This window comes from Aplysia californica, unplaced genomic scaffold (genome assembly GCF_000002075.1).
Source record: "Aplysia californica isolate F4 #8 unplaced genomic scaffold, AplCal3.0 scaffold00629, whole genome shotgun sequence".
Classification (NCBI taxonomy): Eukaryota; Metazoa; Mollusca; class Gastropoda; order Aplysiida; family Aplysiidae; genus Aplysia; species Aplysia californica.
In genome coordinates, this window is record NW_004797899.1 from 258,266 (window position 1) to 281,621 (window position 23,356).

The window sequence follows — 23,356 nt, forward strand, 5'->3', positions numbered from 1 at the left end:
TTTTTTTCACCAAAAACAAGAGAAATGAACAAGCTTAAAGACGATACCAATAACTCCACATGCCCAAAAATTGACAAGTGCCTGATTCCACCTCATTGTGACACAATTTGTTACAGAAAGCCAGCAAAATAAATACTTTGAGAGGACTCAATTGACAATCAGTGAGTTTCTGTGAGTGCAGAAATAATTAGAAGTGAAAAAAGTCTGAAAAGTAATATCTGAACAAAACCCACACAAAAAATGAAACAAGCCAACTGCGACAGGAAATATCAAAATGCTGCCAAACTGGCCACTCCCCGCTACAGAGAAGCTGTTTGCAAAAATGTGCGGGTACCCTGCAACACACAAAAGAATTTGTCACCATCATACAAAGGTTCAGAGAAGTGGTGAGCTCAAGTCAAAAAACAAAACACAATCAGTGGACACTGACAAAACCTGCCATGTCACAAAGTAGGACGACATATCACAGAAATGGAATATTCATTAATAATGGCTGAAATGAAAATGAAACAGAAAAAAAGAAAAGAACAAAAGATGATTACATTCATCCGTGTCCAAAACTCCAAATCACAACAGATCTATAGATAGTTCATCAATATTGCACAACAACACCCCTCTTCTACTCAACGCACATCACAAAATCCCACATCGGTCACTACATCGCAGCACACCTAGCAGGCACGGTCAACTCGCTTTGATGAAGGACACACCACACACCTACCTGTCCAAAGAACGCTACCCTTCAATGCCACTCCAACAAGTAAAATATTTCCAAAGGAAACCATCTCTTTCAGACTAAATCCGAAACTGAAAATGAGAAGTAAAATGTGAAATTGATGCATCTTTCACTTGCACTTTGATGAGGATCATTAAGATGACAGGGAGAAGACATCCCCCCAGACCATCAGATGCCACAAGGGGACTGAACTCACACGTCTGGCCTACAAAGTAGAGAAGACAACTATTACAAAACAGGCACCACCAAATGGTCCTTTCTGGTGTTAATTACTGGCTGAATTCCCATTGAAGAAACTGAGACTTGGCTGTCAGAGTAATCTTATTACATTTTGTTAAATGAAGAATTTTAATACAGGAAAAGTAATCAGACCCATCATTGAAAAAAAAATGTTGGTCCCAAATTATATTTGCAAAATGAATAAGACATGTGTAAACTATTTCGTCTTATGAACTCAGTCAGCCAGCCTGAGCTTCATGTCATAACAACTGAATTGAAAGTGATTAAACCGTAGACAAAACAATAAACACAAACTCCTCTGCTTTGGATCAAATAATGCTTATGATTTTGAGCAATCAGTGCTGTGTAGAATAAAGCACACATTTGGCGGCGGAAATTAATTTTTCTCATACGCACCACACATACTGCGACTTACAACAACTCACTCCAGATGACGAGCGACCGATAGGTTCGTGTTATTCACTCTCAAGTGTCAAGTGTTGCCACGTCTTCAACAGACTCTCACAGAATGTCTCAAGCTGAAGCATTTTCTTCTGTGGTCTCCCCTCTCCATCAAGGCTACACCCCATTGGTACATTTTCATTTTCAACGATGAAAAACCAAAAACAGACAAGAATACAGCGAAAAGCTTAAAGGTCCGACGGGACATTCCAAATAACATGGTTTTAAGAAATGAATAATAACCAAGTCAAAATAACCAATGTCGCAAGATTATCAGTGTAAAAATGACAATCAGATGAGACAAATCCTTGACCAAAACATCCAGAACTTGGCAGACAGGAACACAGACATGACTGTGTTATGGTGCCTTCTGATCAGCAAATATCAAATATATGTATTAGGAAAGTTACAAAACACCATGCCTCCATATCACAAACACACTGTTTAACTACAAGGGATTTCTCTATCATAGTAAACATTATTGGTGAACTTTACAAAATCATCTATGCTTGAAAAACTTGTAGAGACGTTCAAATGTAGCCTTCCCATCCACTGATGCAGCAAATACGTTCAAATGTAGCCTTCTCATTCACTGATGAAGCAAATACGTTCAAATGTAGCCTTCTCATCCACTGATGAAGCAAATACGTTCAAATGTAGCCTTCTCATCCACTGATGAAGCAAATACGTTCAAATGTAGCCTTCTCACCCACTGATGAAGCAATAACTCAGTCAAACAACAAAGCATATTTCTACATCAGGGAAGTCACATAAACAGAGCCGGGGCGCTAAATTGGCATCAGTCAATCTGATTTCCAAATAAAGTCAGTTGGCAATGAATATGTATATATTCCTCTGAATTACAAATCTATATTCATCTCTACCATAAATACTGTTAGTTGTAATAGAAGTGCTTGTAAGCACTTCTTTTTATAGGGATGGGAACAGCTCTCAGACAGAAATCAAACCAGTAGGCCCCAACTACCATCTTCTACAAAACATTTGTGTAGGCTTACATTTTCCAGTTTTCACTGCATAAAAAAACAACCTGTAACTATTTTTTTTCTTTGAAGCAGACACATTGTCTGAGAAACTGGTCCTCCGGTTTGCAGTCAGTATCTCCAATGGCGAGTCAATGGCCTGTACTTGTGTATCAAAACAGTCGTCTCTTTGACCGCAGTCACTGGACATTCAGTCGTGTCGGCTTGGCACATCTCAGCCTCTACAGTAGACGGCAACAAAACATGTCTGACATCAGTGCCGGGGAAATGTCACGACAGCGACAGTTTCTCCAACTACTGGTATGTTCTGTGGAACCAAAAGTACTTTGAACAGATTTGTAGTCACCCTGTGCCTATAGTCACCCTGTGCCTAGTAAATACCTAAAAAGAATCCCCTAAACCCCAGACTTAGTACGAAGTGAGCAGCTTGGAGCTCTGTTTGTTGGTCTTGTCATAGACGTCAATCTCAAAGTCGTTGTCGTCTGTGTCCGAGTCCGACCCGACGGAGTAGAAGTTCCCCGCACCGCCCCCGTTGCGGTCCATCTCCCGCCACCTGCGGCCCGACTTGGCGCGGCGCCGTCGCAGACACGAGCGCAGCGTGACCAGACCCAGTACTAGCAGCAAGACACAGGAGAGCGCGCCCAGACCGATCCACAGCGAGTACTGGGACCAGCCCTCCCCCGCCCCGCCCGCCTTGTCGCCGCTGATGAAGTCGTAGGTGCCAGGTTTTCCCCCCATGGCGATGATGGTCTGGTTAATCTGGTGACTCACGTTGTGCGGCAGGTTGGCCAGGCTGAAGTTCCCGTGCGTCGACTGCACCAGCCAGAAACTGTCCAGGACGGCCATCTTGCTTTCCTCGCACAGCTCCCACAGGAGGTGACTGGCGTTGGCGACGGTCAGACGGCCAAAGCTGTGACCTCCGGCCTCCGGTAAATGCAGCGCCGACCATTCCACTGAAGACAGAAAAATCAGGTTGGTGACGTTTATGACAGAATAAATTTGCATAAATTTTCAAAGGCCCACAGCCATATAAAAATGTCCCCATAATATATACAAACAAATATTAATCCCTCTGGGTTCAATTTGTTTTAATAGAGGGCTCTCGTTTATGAAAGGCACAGAAAAAAAGCAAATGTATCGTGTCCAAGGACACCATAGCTTCAGAAGTCACCAGACTTTGGTTGCCATTTTCTTGCTAATTTTACCTCTGCTACCTGGCGACCTCCACCTTCCTCAATAGCAAGTTCTCCACCTCTAATCCAGATAGATGGACATTTTTTTTCATCCAAAGATAGACAAATGAAAAAGCTTTAGAATGATACCAACAACTCCACATGCCCACAAACTGACGAGCGCCTGATTCCCCTGCGTCATGACACACACACATAACAATAGAAACACCTGTGAGCAGACGACTTGTAAAGGAATTCATTCCCACAATGAAAAAACTGGTCACCATGTAGGTTTATCATGCTGAACTAAATCTCAGCCACCATCTGCTCCGCGCGGCTATCTCAACAAGACAGGAAATCTCACCTTTTATTATTTTTTTTTCAGTAAGAGTTTTACAGTACTTGCAACACAATAAAGTCATATAAGTGCCAGAGATGTAGAGGTGTTACAAGAGAGTAACAAACACAGAAAGAAGGAGGAGAGATCAAGACGATAGATGTTTGATAGGAATGAAGGAGCACACCACACTAGACCACACCAGATCACCCACCAACCACCCACCAAATCTCACCTGTGTTGTTCTTGTTCTGAGCCCCGGCCCCATCCCCGGCCCGGGAGCCCAGTACGATCTCCACGGGAGCGCGCGGCTGCCAGTACGACTCATCCACCAGGACCCCCTTGTACTGGGGCCAGCCTCGCTCGTAGCCCGGGAACCCCGACTCTAACACTAGGTCCACGGCAAAGTGGTAGAACATGTCTTCTAGGCTGTAGATACGATGAAGAGAGAGAGAGGAGATAGGACATGTCTTCTAGGCTGTGGACACGATGAAGAGAGAGGAGATAGGACATGTCTTCTAGGCTGTGGACACGATGAAGAGAGAGGAGATAGAACATGTCTTCCAACCTGTGGACACGATGAAGAGAGAGAGAGAGGAGATAGAACATGTCTTCTAGGCTGTGGACACGAAGAAGAGAGAGGAGATAGGACATGTCTTCTAGGCAGTGGACACGATGAAGAGAGAGGAGATAGGACATGTCTTCTAGGCTGTGGACACGATGAAGAGAGAGGAGATAGAACATGTCTTCCAACCTGTGGACACGATGAAGAGAGAGAGAGAGGAGATAGAACATGTCTTCTAGGCTGTGGACACGATGAAGAGAGAGGAGATAGGACATGTCTTCTAGGCTGTGGACACGATGAAGAGAGAGGAGATAGAACATGTCTTCTAGGCTGTGGACACGATGAAGAGAGAGGAGACAGGACATGTCTTCCAACTTGAGGACACGATGAAGAGAGAGGAGATAGAACATGTCTTCTAGGCTGTGGACACGATGAAGAGAGAGGAGATAGGACATGTCTTCTAGGCTGTGGACACGATGAAGAGAGAGGAGATAGGACATGTCTTCTAGGCTGTGGACATGATGAAGAGAGAGGAGATAGGACATGTCTTCTAGGCTGTGGACATGATGAAGAGAGAGGAGATAGGACATGTCTTCTAGGCTGTGGACACAATGAAGAGAGAGGAGATAGGACATGTCTTCTAGGCTGTGGACACGATGATGAGAGAGGAGATAGGACATGTCTTCTAGGCTGTGGACACGATGAAGAGAGAGGAGATAGAACATGTCTTCCAACCTGTGGACACGATGAAGAGAGAGAGAGAGGACATAGAACATGTCTTCTAGGCTGTGGACACGATGAAGAGAGAGGAGATAGGACATGTCTTCTAGGCTGTGGACACGATGAAGAGAGAGGAGATAGGACATGTCTTCTAGGCTGTGGACACGATGAAGAGAGAGAGAGGAGATAGGACATGTCTTCTAGGCTGTGGACACAATGAAGAGAGAGAGAGGAGATAGGACATGTCTTCTAGGCTGTGGACACAACGAATAGAGAGGAGATAGGACATGTCTTCTACGCTGTGGATACGATGAAGAGAGAGAGAGGAGATAGGACATGTCTTCTAGGCTGTGGACACAATGAAGAGAGAGGAGATAGGACATGTCTTCTAGGCTGTGGACACGATGAAGAGAGAGAGAGGAGATAGGACATGTCTTCTAGGCTGTGGACACGATGAAGAGAGAGGAGATAGGACATGTCTTCTAGGCTGTGGACACGATGAAGAGAGAGGAGATAGGACATGTCTTCTAGGCTGTGGACACAATGAAGAGAGAGGAGATAGGACATGTCTTCTAGGCTGTGGACACAATGAAGAGAGAGGAGATAGGACATGTTTTCTAGGCTGTGGACACAATGAAGAGAAAGGAGATAGAACATGTCTTCTAGGCTGTGGACACGACGAAGAGAGAGAGAGGAGATAGGACATGTCTTCAAGGCTGTGGACACAATGAAGAGAGAGAGAGGAGATAGGACATGTCTTCTAGGCTGTGGACACGATGAAGAGAGAGAGAGGAGATAGGACATGTCTTCTAGGCTGTGGACACAATGAAGAGAGAGAGAGGAGATAGGACATGTTTTCTAGGCTGTGGACACGATGAAGAGAGAGGAGATAGGACATGTCTTCTAGGCTGTGGACATGATGAAGAGAGAGAGAGGAGATAGGACATGTCTTCTAGGCTGTGGACACGATGAAGAGAGACCTGCATCAGGTCACTTGAGCGCCAAGGGGTGGATGTCAACAGAGAAGTCCTTACAAGGAATCAGGCTTACTCTGCTCACCTCTCTAGCCTCAACAGCACAAAGTCTGCTTCGACTATCAAGGCACCCCGGAAATAGCAGTTCACAAGAGTGACAAACATACAAAAGAAGTAGAGGTAAAATGACGACAGTAAGGATGAGGAAAGAAAAAGCAGCAGTTCCCCCTATGTTGTTCCGGCACAGTATGAGCATGACATTGATAAATCAGCCCATTTACAATTCTACTGTATATAAGAACATGTTACTATACCCCCTTTGGGAATGTCCTAAAGACACTTCAGTCAGTAGCTCTGCCCTGGGGGGGGACATTCACAATGAAGAGAGAGGAGACAAGACAAAATAACATTTGAAGTAAATTCACACAAGATGAAGTCCAATTCCAAAGTCTTCGGAAGCCATTCATACTGTTGTGGCAAAATGAGAAACCCGGTATATAGTTAGCTCAGCATAAGTACTTACAGTAAACTTCATTTAAAACAAATCTAAGAGATCTGCCATTCTTTAAAAAAAAGGACATGATCCATCCATCTCACAAAAAAACATTTAAATCTGAACAGCAAATTTTAAAAATTTGATAACATCCCAATAGGACGATATACACGCTAACTTCATTCTGAAGATGCAGATAGGCATTTGAATTAAAATTGAAGGAATCTTCTCCCTTCTCAACATTACATATCATCAGTGGCATCCCACAATCCCCCAAATCAATGTCAAGGGGTTTCCAGTGAAAGCCATTAGTCAAATAATGACATCAAGGGGTCTTATCTCGGTGTCGTCTTTATCTCGGTGTCTTTCTGTTTTGCTATAATCTCCAAAAATGTCAAAATATGACACAAGCATTTAAGGAATAACACAGACAGTGTGGCTTGAGTTGTAAAGCTGGAAGTTACAACAGTGCAGATCTTGATCCAGAGTAAAAACAGGCAAAATGGAAACGGACTTACGCATGGCGGACTTTGGAAGTATTCATAGCACAGTCATCTGAGCTTGGGTTGCCGTAGGAACAGTACATGGGGTGTGAGCCAAGGGCAATAACCCAGGGTGTCTCGTTCCTGCGCTGATTAACCTCCGTGAGGTCGCGGACAAGCCAGTCACGCTGAGCTGTGGCTTTTGTCGTGTCCTCCGCAAATATCAGGTCAGTGGAGAAACTAAGGGAAGAGCAAAGACAGGACAAGTGGAATCAAGAAATCGAACACACGGGAAGGTTTACAGATTGCTCCAGCAACAAAAACAAAGGCATCTCCATTGTTCACATAGAACAGACAGAAGACACATAAATCAAAATCAAGCCCCCCCCCCCCTCAAATAGCCCAATAATACTGAACATAAAGATGTCCTTTGGACAGAGCTGAGCCTCAACCCCCCAATCCCGCAGTCTCACAATGATGAGTCCAGCAGCCCAACTATCAGACCACCGGCACCACCCGACCACATGGGAGCAGATGTGAGAAAGCTATGTTGTAGTAAAGAATCTCCCTGTCAGAAAGCAAGATGAACAATCCATACTCAAAAGTCTGGCTTTATTAACCCTCCAAGTGCCCAATACAATGTGCTGTGGTGTCAAGGCTTATTCAAGGTCTTAGAGTACTGTAAGGATAGGAAAATACACAACAGTAACAGAACAAAATGGTGAACTGACACGGCACAGCTACACAGCACACTGAGCGACACTCACAGACACCATGGCAAAAAAGACAACGAGAGACCAGAGATGAGACAAAGAAGACAACGAGTGACCAGAGATGAGACAAAGAAGACAACGAGTGACCAGAGATGAGACAAAGAAGACAACGAGTGACCAGAGATGAGACAAAGAAGACAACGAGAGACCAGAGATGAGACAAAGAAGACAACGAGTGACCAGAGATGAGACAAAGAAGACAACGAGTGACCAGAGATGAGACAAAGAAGACAACGAGTGACCAGAGATGAGACAAAGAAGACAACGAGTTACCAGAGATGAGACAAAGAAGACAACGAGTGACCAGAGATGAGACAAAGAAGACAACGAGTGACCAGAGATGAGACAAAGAAGACAACGAGTGACCAGAGATGAGACAAAGAAGACAACGAGTGACCAGAGATGAGACAAAGAAGACAACGAGTGACCAGAGATGAGACAAAGAAGACAACGAGTGACCAGAGATGAGACAAAGAAAAGACAACGAGTGACCAGAGATGAGACAACCCCACTCACCTGACCAGATGTACCAGACCCACGTCCACACAGTACCAGACAAACCCCCCCCCCCGACCAGATGTACCAGACCCACGTCCACACTGTACCAGACAACACCCCCACCCCCCCACTCACCTGACCAGATGTACCAGACCCACGTCCACACTGTACCAGGGTCTGTCCACCGACTGCGGCCACCCCCAGCCCGGCATGGAGAAGTGTTTGTTCACGTCCGGACCCGACGCGCCCTCATCTGTCAAGTTTTTGTTTTGTTTAAAAACCTTGTCACACAAATAGGTCGTTTGTCGCTTTGAAGGACAAGCGGGCTAACCCAGATTGAGAGTTTCCAGAAATCTTGACCTACACCAAAAGTGGACATTGCCCTACCTATAGGAGAAGTTTGGTTCCATTGGTGTGTATTTTTATTTGGTTATAGAGAAAACTCTCCTAGTCTTTTAAAGAAACTGAACAAGGGGCAAAAACTTTACCTTCGATTTTCTCAAATCAGCATGTTTCCGGAGAGCCCCCTTGTGCTTAAAAGCGACCATATATTATAACAATAATAATAATTACATTTATATAGCGCATATCCATGCTCAAGAGCATGCTCTATGCGCTTTACAACTATTATTACCCCAGCAGACCCTCTGAGAACATTCAGAAACATTCTCAGCTTCCGCGGAAGCATACAGTGCAAGCTGCGGATTTCACGCGCTCAAACACTATCAAACTGACAAGATCTTTCACTGTCTATAGCCGGGTACCCATTTCCACCTGGGTGAAGTGAGGAAAATTTGTGCAAAGTGTCTTTCCCAAGGCCACAACGTCAGGTCCCTGACGGGATTCGAACCCACGACCTTACGGTTGCGAGTCCGAGAGCCTAACCACTAGGCCACCGACGCCAGATCAGACGGCAAGTGTGAAAGATTAGAGGAGCTACTAGAGTGTAACATAAAAAGAAAAGGAGGAGAGATAAGGAAGATGGACGTTTGATAGGAAACAAGGAGCAAACCACACCAGAGCACCCGCCAACCACCCATGTCCTGAAACAAGGCAACATGCAATACAGCACCAAAGATGAGCACACATTTTTTTTTAAAGGGGGGGGGGGGGGGGGAATAAAAGAAAAGAACAAACAGTCACACAACTGTTTAACTGTTTTTCTGTCTCTTCGGTGAAAAAAGAAGGCCATAGGCACATCTACACATATATCTGGCTACAGTAGAGGAGCTCTCTCTCTCTCTTCTGGCGCTGTGGCTTCATAAACGGTCAGCGATGCCGACAGCACGCAGGAACTCAACACTCGCCCGGGGGTCCTTGAAAAGTGCTGAAAGTGGGTTACTGAAATGTCCCTGCAGACGGGTTCTAGCAGGACAGCTGGCGAGACATCTCAGGAACACATGGAGTAGAGGGGCTGTTCACATCATCAGAATGGTACACGATGATTGAGAAAATAAAAACAAAACCTTGCACAACATACCACTGGTTCAGTTTTAGGAAAAGTTTTTACTGTATTTTTGCAACACAATAAGGTCATATAAGTGCCGAAGAATAGATGTAACAAGAGAGTAACATACACAAAAAAAAGGAGGAGAGATAAGGACGATAAAAGTTTGATAGGAAATAAGGAGCAAATCACGCCAGAGCCCCCGCCAACCACCCACATAGCACTGGATGACAACTATTGTCGTGAAAAGAGAGACCATTCAAAGTGAAGTTTAGTTTTAGTAAGAGTTTTACGGCACTTGCAACACAATAAGGTCAAATAATTGAGTGAAGTCGTGTTACCTTTGCTCTGTGGCGCGATCAACACAGGCAGCGTGGCCACCGCTTGCTCTGCTCGTGTCAGGAAATCCTCCGACTCCTGGCACACGGACAAACAGAGGAGAACGTGAGAACAGAAAAGTGAGGCAGAGCGGAGAAATCAGGCGCTCGTCAAAATAGTGAAAGTCAAGAAAATGGCTTTTTTTCACAGGATTGGGAATTTTCATAGAATTTGTCTTCTTTGGCTCAACACCTTTCATGTCCAATAAAGAATACATCTCTGTGTCCGATTTACTGAAAAACGTTGATTAAATGGCATAAATAAAGTAAGTTTTCCGTTTCCCTGGACTCTCCAGCTAAGGAAATAACTAACCTTAGGCGGCCATTTCTTTGCTAATTTTACCTCTGAAGCCTGGCAACCCCCAGCTCCTTCAATCGTCAATAGCTCCACTATTTTACGGACAATCACTACAGACAGTGAAAATAAAATAGAAACAACAGAAATGTGGTTTCTTAGGAGACTGTTAAGAGTATCGTGGAAGGAAAAGAAATCAAACGAGGTAGTGCTTGATGAAGCCAACGTGGGACGCTCAGTGTTAAAAACAATCAGGAAACGACAAATACAGTTTTTGTTTTTGGGACACATCTAGCTCTCACTGGCAAAACTGAAGGCAAGTGAGGCAGGGGAAGGCCCAGAACAACATACGTAGGGAACCTAAACAAATGGGTAACAGGGAAAGATCAGGGAAACGTAGCTTTTTGAGAGCATCCGAGCAAAGGAATGAATGGAGAACCATGATCACCGATGTCTGTCGCAGATCTGGCACTGGATGATGATGATCACAACATACATGATATAGTCCCCCCCCCCCCCCCCTACCCCAACCCCCTTAATTAAATACAAAACAACAAAACAAAATCCTAGTAAAAAACAACAAAGAAACAAACAAAGAAAAGAGCATGTGAAAAGGAACAGATCTGTACACGTGTCATCACTTCCCACTCACGTCGATCCCCTCCCAGTCCTCCGTCCTTTCTGCTGGCCCTAGCTCTCCGTTGTAAAGTAAGGAAGCAAACTGTCCAGACTGCACCTCCCTGGTCACAGAGTTCATGAGGTCATTCTCTGACCCAGTGCTACTGAGAACTAAAAACTTGGAAGACCAGCTCTGCGAAAGAGTAACACGAGCAAGAGATCATTAAGACACACAGACTTCACAGACACTATATCTTGAATTGATATGATTACCTGAAAGTGCTCAACTTTTACAAAAAGATGAAAATTGTAATCTTATGCATGAATTAGAGATATTACCCATAAATTATTATCAACAAAAAGTCAGAAATATTACATTCCAAAACGACAAATTTCCACTCTTCAGGACTGGATCTGACTTCTGTAGTGTGAGAACAAAACTCCTTTATCTGGAGTTCACCCACTAACAATATTATCAGGAAATTGTCATTTCTGCAAACAACTAAAAAAACATGAACTGCTTCTTTCAAAAAACAACTTTCACACCCAGAGGGTGCAAGCAACAAAAGCTGAGAGACCATCCCTACATCTGTCAGAGACACTCAGCAGTGAGAAATCCCCCAACAACGTAGGCCTACAGGTTCCCTTCTGTACACTTTCTTCCCAACCATCTGCCTCATGGGAAACATGTCCCTGAATCTAGTCACCGTTCACTGCGACAATGACAGTAGATCGCCCTGAATCTAGTCACCGTTCACTGCGACAAAGACAGTAGATCGCCCTGAATCTAGTCACCGTTCACTGCCACAATGACAATAGATCGCCCTGAATCTAGTCACTGTTCACTGCAACAATGACAGTTGATCGAGACAAGCTGTCCCCCTGGGGCAAAGAGGGAAACTCCATGCACTGGTAGATCAATAGCAATAACAAGTTTAGTTTTAGTGAAAGTTTTTCCGCACTTTATACACAATAAGGTTATATAAGTGCCGAAGATTAGAAGTGTTACAAGAGAGTGACGAACACAAAAAAAGGAGGAGAGATAAGGACAATAGACGTTTGATCGGACAGAAGGAGCAGACCACGCCAGAGCACCCGCCAACCACCTAAAGTATTGCCAGTGATTGAACTCCATCTATTTTTAACAACACAGACGGTGTACTTACGCTACTGGACGGAGATGTCTTGAAGAGGAGAGAATTGGAACCCACACCATTCTTGACAACTGGCCGATAGTAGTAGGTCAGGTTGGGACTCAGATCCTGGGAAAATCAACACAACAGGAATGTCCTCAGTAACGCAAAGTTTCCTGGCAAACAGCTCAGACTTAAGACCTGTCACGTTGACACGGAAAACCATCAATGACACATACAGACCCACCTACGTTTGGGAACGTGCATAAAAATTAAGTAAAATGACACAGTGAAATGACCGACAAAATATTCTGCCAAAATACAAAATTGCAAAAGAAAAGGAAGGAACTGAAGCTTCAGGCTCCAACATAACAGAAGAGGAGAACTGAACAACAACCAAAGTCCCACAATATACTATTTGTTATCCATTGGAACCTTCTGCAGGCCTTTTACAGCACAGAGAACATTCCTACTATACATACTGTTCTATAGAACACCATTACAGCACAGAGAGAATTCCTGCTGTATATATAACTGTTCTATATAACACCATTACAGCACAGAGAGAATTCCTGCTATACATAACTGTTCTATATATATATAAAACACCATTACAGCACAGAGATAATTCCTGTTATACATAACTGTTCTATATATATATAACACCATTACAGCACAGAGATAATTCCTACTGTACATAACTGTTCTATATATATATAACACCATTACAGCACAGAGATAATTCCTACTATACATAACTGTTCTATATATATATAACACCATTACAGCACAGAGATAATTCCTACTGTACATAACTGTTCTATATATATATAACACCATTACAGCACAGAGATAATTCCTACTATACATAACTGTTCTATATATATATAACACCATTACAGCACAGAGATAAAAAAGACTGTTGCAGGCTGGCTACTTACAGTCAGTCTGTTTTAGTCAGTGTACCTGTTTTAGTTCAATTTCCCTTTTCTTATTTCACCTGAGAGAAATGTTTACTTGATCAAATTCAGTTCCAGAACAAAACATATTATATATAGTCATCTTCCAAATGAGCAATAATCCTAAAGTAAGCAAGGTGAACATCTATCTATCGCAAACTACAGTAATAAGTATCTTTACCTTAAGGACAGCTCGATGAAGGTACTTCAAACTTTTATTGCCAACATTCTCTAGCTCCACACATGAGCCGCTAGCAGTAAGATCAAGGTTCCATGGGTGTGCAGCGTAATGGACGACAGAATCACAGTTGCCTCGTGTGGCCCACATCACCACCATCTCAGACGTCACATTGCCCAAAGACAGGTGTACCTGTTCTGGCATACACCACACTGAAACAAACAGCCAGATTAGAGACATGAGACTCTACACCACACGGAAACAAACAGCAAGATTTGAGACATAGCTCTGGCATACACATGGGACTCCATACCATTTGAAGATCTGGGAGTCACATTTCTATTCTACATTTGATCTTCTTTCTCTCTTCCATCAGCGAAAGAGTCCTTGGCAGAATGTGTCAGAAGCTTAACCAAGACTCTTATATTTCTAATAATTCTGAGTTGCAAGAGTATAATGTCCTGCAATTACAAAGACCCATGTTCAGGCTCCAAACACTCTTTAGTTGTAGCAGCAGTTCTACATGTTTTAAGATCTATCCACACAGTTCTACATGTTTTATGACCTATCCACACAGTTCTACATGTTTTATGACCTATCCACACAGTTCTACATGTTTTATCACCTATCCACACAGTTCTACATGTTTTATCACCTATCCACACAGTTCTACATGTTTTAAGATCTATCCACACAGTTCTACATGTTTTAAGACCTATCCACACAGTTCTACATGTTTTATGACCTATCCACACAGTTCTACATGTTTTATCACCTATCCACACAGTTCTACATGTTTATCACCTATCCACACAGTTCTACATGTTTATCACCTATCCATACAGTTCTACATGTTTATCACCTATCCACACAGTTCTACATGTTTTAAGATCTATCCACACAGTTCTACATGTTTTATGACCTATCCACACAGTTCTACATGTTTTATGACCTATCCACACAGTTCTACATGTTTTATGACCTATCCACACAGTTCTACATGTTTTATCACCTATCCACACAGTTCTACATGTTTTATCACCTATCCACACAGTTCTACATGTTTTAAGATCTATCCACACAGTTCTACATGTTTTAAGATCTATCCACACAGTTCTACATGTTTTATGACCTATCCACACAGTTCTACATGTTTTATGACCTATCCACACAATTTAAATCATTTACTGTGTAGGCTGCTTCCACCCAACCAGTTAAAGCCAACCCGTGCTAAGAGCAATCAGTCTCAGCAGACAGACAGACAGACAGATACACGCTCAATGAAACAACTCCCCACCCAGGTGTATCAGATTCATGTCTTCTTCGTGCAACATCACAGATGTGAGCACACCTTTAAGTACAGAAGAAAGCCACTTGTTCAGTTACTAAAAGTATGAGATTATTAAATAATCCAGAAAAGAGACTAACAGGAGTACCTAATACAACCTAAAATTTAGAGTCAGCCAGACTTTTAATTACCTTAGTAAACAGACAATCTGCAGGTTGAAATTGTAAATATTTGATTGCCAAACATTAACACCACTGAAAATGCGATTAAAAATTTATAATAAAAAAGATTTTGAAATCCTTCGACAAATGAAGAATTTCGCATTCCCTCTGCAAACACAGAAAAAGGAAACAGTGTACAATTTTTCTGTTCAATTGGATTCTAATCCAAGAGCAAAACAGAAAACTTTATGCATACCACAGCGAGAATTGGCAATTTATAGCTACAATCACAACCAGTAAATATTGCTCTAATGCAATACAAGTCTCAATATATGAAAAGAATAATCTCTATTAAAAGTGTCTTACCCTCGTCATCTTCGACACTTCTAGCAGTCCCCGCCCCAGGAGCCACGGCCGTGTCAAGATCAGGAATCTGACCTTTTGGAATCTCGGATGTGTGCACAACAGACAGTGCCAGAGAAGTTACAATCAAAACAGCAGACACCGACTGAGGGAACATTCTGTTTGATTCCTTTTGATTCCTGAAAAAACAACAACATAAAGGAATAAAGACAAAATCTGCATCAGTAAAATACAAAATCTTTAAAACCCAAAGAAGCTGAACACTGTATTCAAGACAAAATTATCAAAATACTGCTCCTACCACAATAATATATATTTCAATTTCACACACATATATACTAATACAAAGTATCAAGTCAAACAATGACATTTAAGCCAAAGGCTTACTTTGAAAAATTGTCCCAACGAAATACACCTTAGAACTGTCTCCTCTTCCCTATATAGGCCTAGGTAATATAATGTTACTTGCATTAAAGAAGAGCTGCTATCTAGATCAAAGGTGGGTAAGCTAGCAAGTACGCAACGTTTCAGTTCCAAGGTTTTATGCCCCGCAGCCTTGGAAAGCTAAGAAAACAATAAAAGTCTTTATCTAATCCAATGAGAATAAAATTTGCAGTACACTGAAGCCCATTTTCGACATTGGGATTTTCCTTGATGAACATGCCAGGCACGTTTCTTCTTCTAGTACAGTAGGCTAGAAATTTACAGTGTTTGCCGTTGCCCATACGATGGAAACCTGATGTTAGAAGGCGAGGAATGCAATCTCTGGTTCCATGCCAAGTGCGTAGGACTAAAAACACAGCTACAACGTAAAGAAGCTGCCAACAGTTGGTTGAGCTTGAGGTGCTCTTGTTCAAGGAATAAAGAAAGGGAGTGTATACAGACCCGGTAACCGGGAACAAAGTCACAAAGTATACAGACCCGGTAACCGGGAACAAAGTCACAAAGTATACAGACCCGGTAGGTGTACCGTCGGGACTTCACAATCACAACATGTAGATCTAGACAGACATTGAAAACAACAGGAGCCAGACATGACTGTACCGGTGGACGTACTCTTTATTACTGACCAGTAGTGACCACTCTTCTCTAAAATACGTGCCAGTGGTTACAGTTGCCAGGTCTTCCTAAATACTAAGGCAATAGAGGTGGTTTGCCTAATAGTAATGGACATTACATCCCTCCCCAGTTTAGCTAGAGAATTTAACACCAAAGACAGAGGGATTTGATTTCAGAAATAAAAATCAATTAAAAATTAATCTTGTTTTATTATGTAATTTATAGTCTCATACTTGGCTTGACTTGACTTCCAGCCGGTTCCTACCGGTGTCCTCAAAAGAATAGTGTATTTTTGTATCTTAATAACTTAAACTGTAAGAAAACAATTGACTCCTATTGAGTCTTATAATTAGTGAACTGCTGTACATATATAAGGTATAACGTGTGTATGCATTATGTTGCGTGCCGCTGCACTTGCCCTGAATCAGAGATTCAACTTTCCTAAGGTGTGTATTTGTTGGGCGGTTTCACAACGCGGCCGCTTCTTGTTACTGTAGTATATGGACTTGTTTGAGACTGTGTGCGAGAGTAAGAGCGTGATGGCTGCATTACTCGCATTGGTGAGTCTGTTTGCTCGACCAAAGTAGGAGAGTGTGGAGACTGGGCTCGCACTAATGGGTGATGCGAATAGGAGGTAGGTCCTGGTGTAGCTTGAGTGGAAGATCTTGAAGATCTTGGAGACCCAGTAGATTGTTGTGTAGAGCATGTTGCAGATCTTGGAGACTCGGTAGGTCTCATGTCTCTTTGTCTAGTATGTGGCTTTGGATGTTGCCATTGTTTTAAAGGCTCTAGGAAGTCTTCCGGAGCCTCATATGTGTCTGCCTCTATCTCCTTTTCCTCCCCAATTTGTTGAAAAGGAATCTGTTTGAAGTGGGATGAGTTCCTGACGATTTGATGAGTCCCTCTTCTTGCAGTAATCATGCTTCCTTTTATGTTCACTATTGTGTACGGTTTTGGTATGTATGGTGGGGTGAGCTTGTTCATCTTCTTCTGGCGAACTAATACAGTGTCTCCGACACTAAACTTGTGGGGTTGAGTTCTCCTTGTCCTATCTGCAAATGTTTTTTGTTTAGATTTGGAGGCAGAGTCCTTCTTTGCAAGATTGTAGTGGAACAAAGAGTCCCTTTCCACACGAAGCTCTGGGAAAAATGTTTTCATTTTCCTCCCAGTGAGGGCCTCATGCGGTGAAACTCCTGTTGAGGAATGGGGAGTTGAGCGAAATTGGCGAAGGAAATTGGGCAACTCCTCCTTCCACGATGACCCTCCCGATTCGCAGGTGTGAATGAATTTGTTGATAGTTCTTACAAATCTTTCAGCCTCGCCATTTGCTTCTGGCCAGAGAGGAGTGATTCTGCGGTGATGAAAACCCATCTTCTTGGCGAATGTTGCAAATTCTTTGCTGCTGAATGGAGGTCCGTTGTCACTTTTGAGGACGCTTGGGTTACCGAATCTGGCAAAATTTTGATTAATTTTTGGAATTACTGATCTTGCCGACGTTGAGTGTAGAATTTCAACTTCTGGGAAGCGGCTATAATCATCCATCATGATAAGCAGATATTCGCCAGATGGAAAAGGTCCTGCAAAGTCGACTGATATTTCATCCCATGCACAATCTGGCAGTGGTGTCATCTTCAATGGTTCACGATTTGGAGTGCCTGTGACTGATGATTGGCATGGTACACACCCTTTCAGGTGTTCTTCCACCATTCTGTCTATGCCTGGAAACCATACTTTCTCGCGGATTAGTTGTTTTGTTTTTACAATACCTTGGTGAGAGTCATGTGCGAGAGTGATCACTTGATGGTGTAGGCTACTAGGAATAACCAGTCTGTGTTGGCGCATTATGACCCCATCGTAAACCGAAAGTTCATCTCTGATATTTGAAAATGAAGAAAGCGACTTGTCTTTCCAGTTTCCAGACTGGATTGCCGTCATCACTCTCTTCAGCTGAGGGTCCTTCTTTGTGGCGACTTTGACTTCATCAAGAGTAAAAGCATTTGGAACTCATGCTTTCGTCACATAACTGATGTAGTTTTCACCTTTGTTGTCTCTGGTAGGTTCAGTAATGGGGTGACGGCTAAGATAATCTGCTGGATTGAGCTCATCTTTCCCAGGTCTGTATCTGAGGTTGAACTCGTATGGCATCAGCCTAAGACGCCATCTCTCAAAGCGTGCTGAACATGGCTTGTTGCTGTTGATTATGCCAAGTAATGGTTTATGGTCAGTTGTAACAGTGAACTTAGACCCATATAAGTACATGTGGAACTTCTCCACTCCAAACACGACGGCTAGCATCTCTCTTTCGGTTTGGGAGTATCTCGTTTCCACTGGTGTAAGTGCTCGACTTCCGTAGCTAATGACATGCCCCTCCTGAGTTAAGATTGCACCGAGTCCACATGGGGATGCATCGACTATGATCTCAGTAGATTTGGCTGAATCAAAGTAGGTCATGACTCCTGCGTTTATAAGAGCGGATTTGATCAAAAGCATCCTGTTGAGGTTTCCCCCAAATCCAAGACTGAGTCTTCTTTGTCAACATGCGTAAAGGTTCTGTGATAGTCGCATACCCTCTGATAAAGCGTGACACATACTGCGTCATGCCAAGAAATGATCTAACTTCTGAGACAGTTGACGGCGGTGCTGCCTCAGATATGGACTTGATCTTGTGCGGCTCGAGGTAGATTCCATCTTTGCCGAAAACATGTCCCAGGAAGGTCAGCTTTTGGATTCCGAACAGACATTTTTCCTTGTTCAATTTGACTCCTTTGTCTTGTAATCGGTCTAGTGTAGCTTGCAAATTCCTGTCATGCTCATTTCTGTTCTTGCCGAAGACTATGACATCATCAATGTAGTTTGTGACACCCTGAATATCATGTAGTATCTGACTAAGGTGATGCTGGAACAGTTCTGGAGCTGCATTTATGCCGAACATAAGTCTTTTGTACCTTCTCAGGCCAACATGAGTAGCGAAAGTGGTGATGTGACGACTTTCTTCTGCCAGTTCCATCTGATGGAATGCTTGCTGTAGGTCCAAACGACTGAAGAATATGGAGCCATTTAATTCGTTGATCACCTCCTCGAGTGTGGGCATTGGGTGTCTCTCTCTTTTGATAGCTGTATTTGCACGTCTCATGTCTACGCAGAGACGAACTCCACCAGATTTCTTTGGGACAACTACTATAGGACTGACCCATGAGGTAGGACCCTCTACCTTTTCAATGATTTCTTGTTTTTCTAGGCGTTGAATTTCCGCTTCAACATCCTTCCTTACATGGTATGGTATTCTTCTGTATTTTTGGGCGACTGGTTGAACTTCTTGATCAATGTGGAGTTTAATCATGAGACCTTTAATTTTGCCGAATCCCTGAAAAAGAGCATCCGAGATAGTTACATTGTTCAGGAAGGAAATTATTCCTAGTTCCTCTTTCTGTGAAACGTCCAAGGACATCCAGCTTTTCACTGTTTGAGTATCCATAAATAGCAATAGGATCAGGCCTCAAAATAGGTTTCTCCTTCATCAGATCATACGTTGTCTTTGTTATGATATTTACAGATGCACCAGTATCGACAATAAACGTCAGCTTGCTTGAACACATATTTACCGTCACTGTAGGTACGTTTTTCTTTGGATTTATCTGAAACACTCCAGTGCTGTCAGAATCTGATTCATCATCACGGTGAATTTGCTTTACCGCAGTATTTTGGTTTTGCGATTTCCCTGAAGCTTTACAGACAGAAGAAAAGTGATTATATTTGCCGCACGAATGACAAACTTTGCCTTTTGCTGGGCATGGTCTTGTTGACGGATGGGGAAAAGTGCCACCACAGTTCCTGCACCTTGTTTTGCTCCCTGAAGGTTTACTTCCTTTGTGTGTACCCTTGTATCTGGGTTGATTACTTGCACCTACTTTTTCCTGAGAATGACTCTGCTCTGTTCTGTTGATACGTCCTGGTTTTCTGTTGATGGCTGAAGCTTGGCCTACTTCTCTTTCTATCTCCCCAACCTGCTTGTTGGTTAGTTCTTCATTCCTAGCTTCTTGTAGGAATTGCTGTAAAGTTACTTTATCCTTAATTGCTTTCCTTCTCAACTGTGACGATATGACCCCTTCAATCATCTGTGACAGAATTTCTCTTTCAAGATCAGCAAAGTCACACAGAGCTGCTTGTCTGCGTAAACGTACATGAAACTGGTCTACAGATTCCAATTGTTCTTGATGCATTTTTCTGAACTTGAATGATTCGTACACCAGATTTACTTTTGGCGTAAAATGATTTGTTAGAGTCGTTTTGAGAGTCTCGAAGGTGGATTTATGTTCCTCTGGAAACGTGTCAACTAGATCAAATATTTCTTCGCCTCCATAATGTATTAGTAAGGCTTTTTTTTCTGCTATCAGACTGGATATCCATACCAATTAACAGATTTTCAAGCTGTTGAATCCATTTTCGCCATCTCGTCCCGACAGATAATTCATCCTCGCGGATAATGAAGTTAGGGAATGATGGAAGAGACATTATTTGACTAGAATCTAGAGATCTAGTTGTTTCACTGAAAAAAATGTAGGACTAACTACCAGATCTAACTAACTGACTTAACCTCGAGTATGGGTTTTGCCCATCAACTCACCGTATTGTACAGTCGTTCTTCTTCAACTCACCGATAGTAGATCTAGTCTACCGTAGTACTCATCTAGTACGTGATCCTCGTCGCCATTGTACCGTCGGGACTTCACAATCACAACATGTAGATCTAGACAGACATTGAAAACAACAGGAGCCAGACACGACTGTACCGGTGGACGTACTCTTTATTACTGACCAGTAGTGACCACTCTTCTCTAAAATACGTGCCAGTGGTTACAGTTGCCAGGTCTTCCTAAATACTAAGGCAATAGAGGTGGTTTGCCTAATAGTAATGGACATTACAGTAGGGTAACTCTTTCGTGATTTCGGAAAGTTTCAGCGCCCTCTTGGCTCAGGGTAGAACTAGGTTTTTCTAGATCTATGGCCTAGGTCTAGATCTAGACAGACAGATAAATCATTGATCTAGTTTCGAGGCTAGCCTAGATCTAGATCTAAATCTAAATGAAGATTGCGGATGTATTTTCGATGAACGATCGTTTTTCCTCCGTTTTGGAGTTAGAGGAATCACAATTTGAAGAAAAGAACAATGTCATAATTTCAATCGAGCAGTCACCCTCTCTATTTCTCTCTCTCTCTCTCTCTCTCTCTCTCCCTCTCTCTCTCTCTCCTCTGTCGCTGTGTATCACTCGCATTCTCTTTTTCTTTGTTTGTCTCTGTCTTTCTTTCTCCCCACCTATTTCCCACTCTATCTTTCTCTCGTTCCCTCCTGCCAACTGGGGCATACATTTTGCTAGCACTTCCCCCTGCTCTCTCTCTCTCTCTCACACACACACACACACACACACACATACTACTGGGTCTGGGCGCTGAAACTTCCCAAAATCACATAAGAGTTCCCTTACCGGGTCTGTATACTTCGTGACTTTGTTCCCGGTTACCGGGTCTGTATACACTTCGATAAAGAAAACAATACTTGTATTTACATAAATTTTTAATCAACACACAACAATTTATCACAAGCCATTAAACCTTGACCGTATTTGGAATACCACGAGAAGTACTCAGCCAATCAAATCCGTCCATATACTGAGTGCAGGTGCTCGATTTAACGTCGTGTCAATTTATCTGCCTCCCTCAACCGTCAACACAAAGTTCAAAACACAACTCTTCATGGAAGCCAAACAACAGGACGCTCAAAGACTGACATGCTCCGTAAACCAATTTTGTTGTGTTTTTAATTCACTTCATTATCATAGTGACATAGACAGTTTATCGACAGAATGCACAGTAAGTATATATTTCACGGATCGATAAAAAGCGCTGCGCGATCCGCTGATCAACAGAATGCACAACAATTTATGGATTGTCGCGCGTTTTCTCAATCAACCAAATGCGCTGCGTGATCTATGTATTCATACACCCTGTGTGAATAAAAATCCATAGTATTCACACCCTGTGCGAATAAAGCCTACTAACAGTTCTAGAAAGTGAAAACAAAAAAGTACTCACTCACTGTACCGTCCATGGATTATGTACTCAAAATATTAAGGCATCCATGATAGCAAATTAACAAACTTTGGGTTAAAATTTGAATACACTGAGACATCGGACAACAAAGACTTGGTCTTCTGACTTGTGATCATGCCATATCACCACTAAATCTATCACATGATCTTGATCACAACATGGTCTTGCTTTAATAAAAGTTCCGCAAAGTGTAGGTCTAGATCTAGATCTACATCTAGATCTGGATAAAGATCTAATAAATATTGATAAAATTTATGAATAGATCTAGTGAAGTCAACGGTTGCATATACATTAGTCACTGTATTACCAGGGGCAGCGGTACTCCACTTTCAACAAGACAACATAAAGCCTGACAAAGGTCCAAGTCCTATCGGAAAAAAAAATGAAAGTCTTTGTCAGCTTTGTTTGAAAGTAAGTTTGAGTTACTTCCTCCAATATTTAACCCATGGTAGTGTAGCACACAGACAAAATAGATTTCCAACGATGAGGAGTATCATGACTCATGACAACACATACTCTGCAAACATTTGTGGTGAATCTTCGTCGTTCACGTTGTCTGCTTTGAAAGACCAACGAAAACAAGGCCCAAGGCCAAGATCACCAAGATACCAAAAACACACAAAGACTGAGAGTCTGTACCTTTGGCAAGGGGGAACGCGGGATGAATGGTTAATCATTGAGTTTGCATTTAGTTTTTAAAAGACAAGACCTTTGTCAAATTTGCATTCTTTTAGTTTCATTAACATGATGATACATTACCTTGCGACAGTCACTTGCTTGCAGCTGAATCGACTAGATTCTACCTTCTTCGAAGAAGAGCGATTACTCATTTCTATTATAATCATCATTGCTATGACAGTTTGGGACCAAATTATAATGATCCATTACGACCCTTTGCCTTTTCGTTGTGTGTGTGTGTGTGTGTGTGTGTGTGTGTG

The 23,356-nt window shown here is 42.6% G+C and overlaps 1 protein-coding gene across 1 annotated transcript; it reads right to left on the minus strand.

The window, feature by feature from the left end:
- On the minus strand, window positions 1-23,263 carry LOC101860122 (acid phosphatase type 7). Its single transcript, XM_005107773.3, has 10 exons — window positions 23,178-23,263; window positions 15,255-15,430; window positions 13,443-13,651; window positions 12,336-12,431; window positions 11,204-11,362; window positions 10,221-10,296; window positions 8,568-8,685; window positions 7,198-7,401; window positions 4,163-4,356; window positions 1-3,371 (listed from the first exon to the last, which is right to left on the minus strand). The coding sequence occupies exons 1-10, from the start codon at window positions 23,261-23,263 to the stop codon at window positions 2,827-2,829; spliced, it is 1,863 nt and encodes a 620-aa protein (XP_005107830.3). The 3' UTR covers window positions 1-2,826.
- Between the last annotated feature and the right edge of the window lie 93 nt (window positions 23,264-23,356).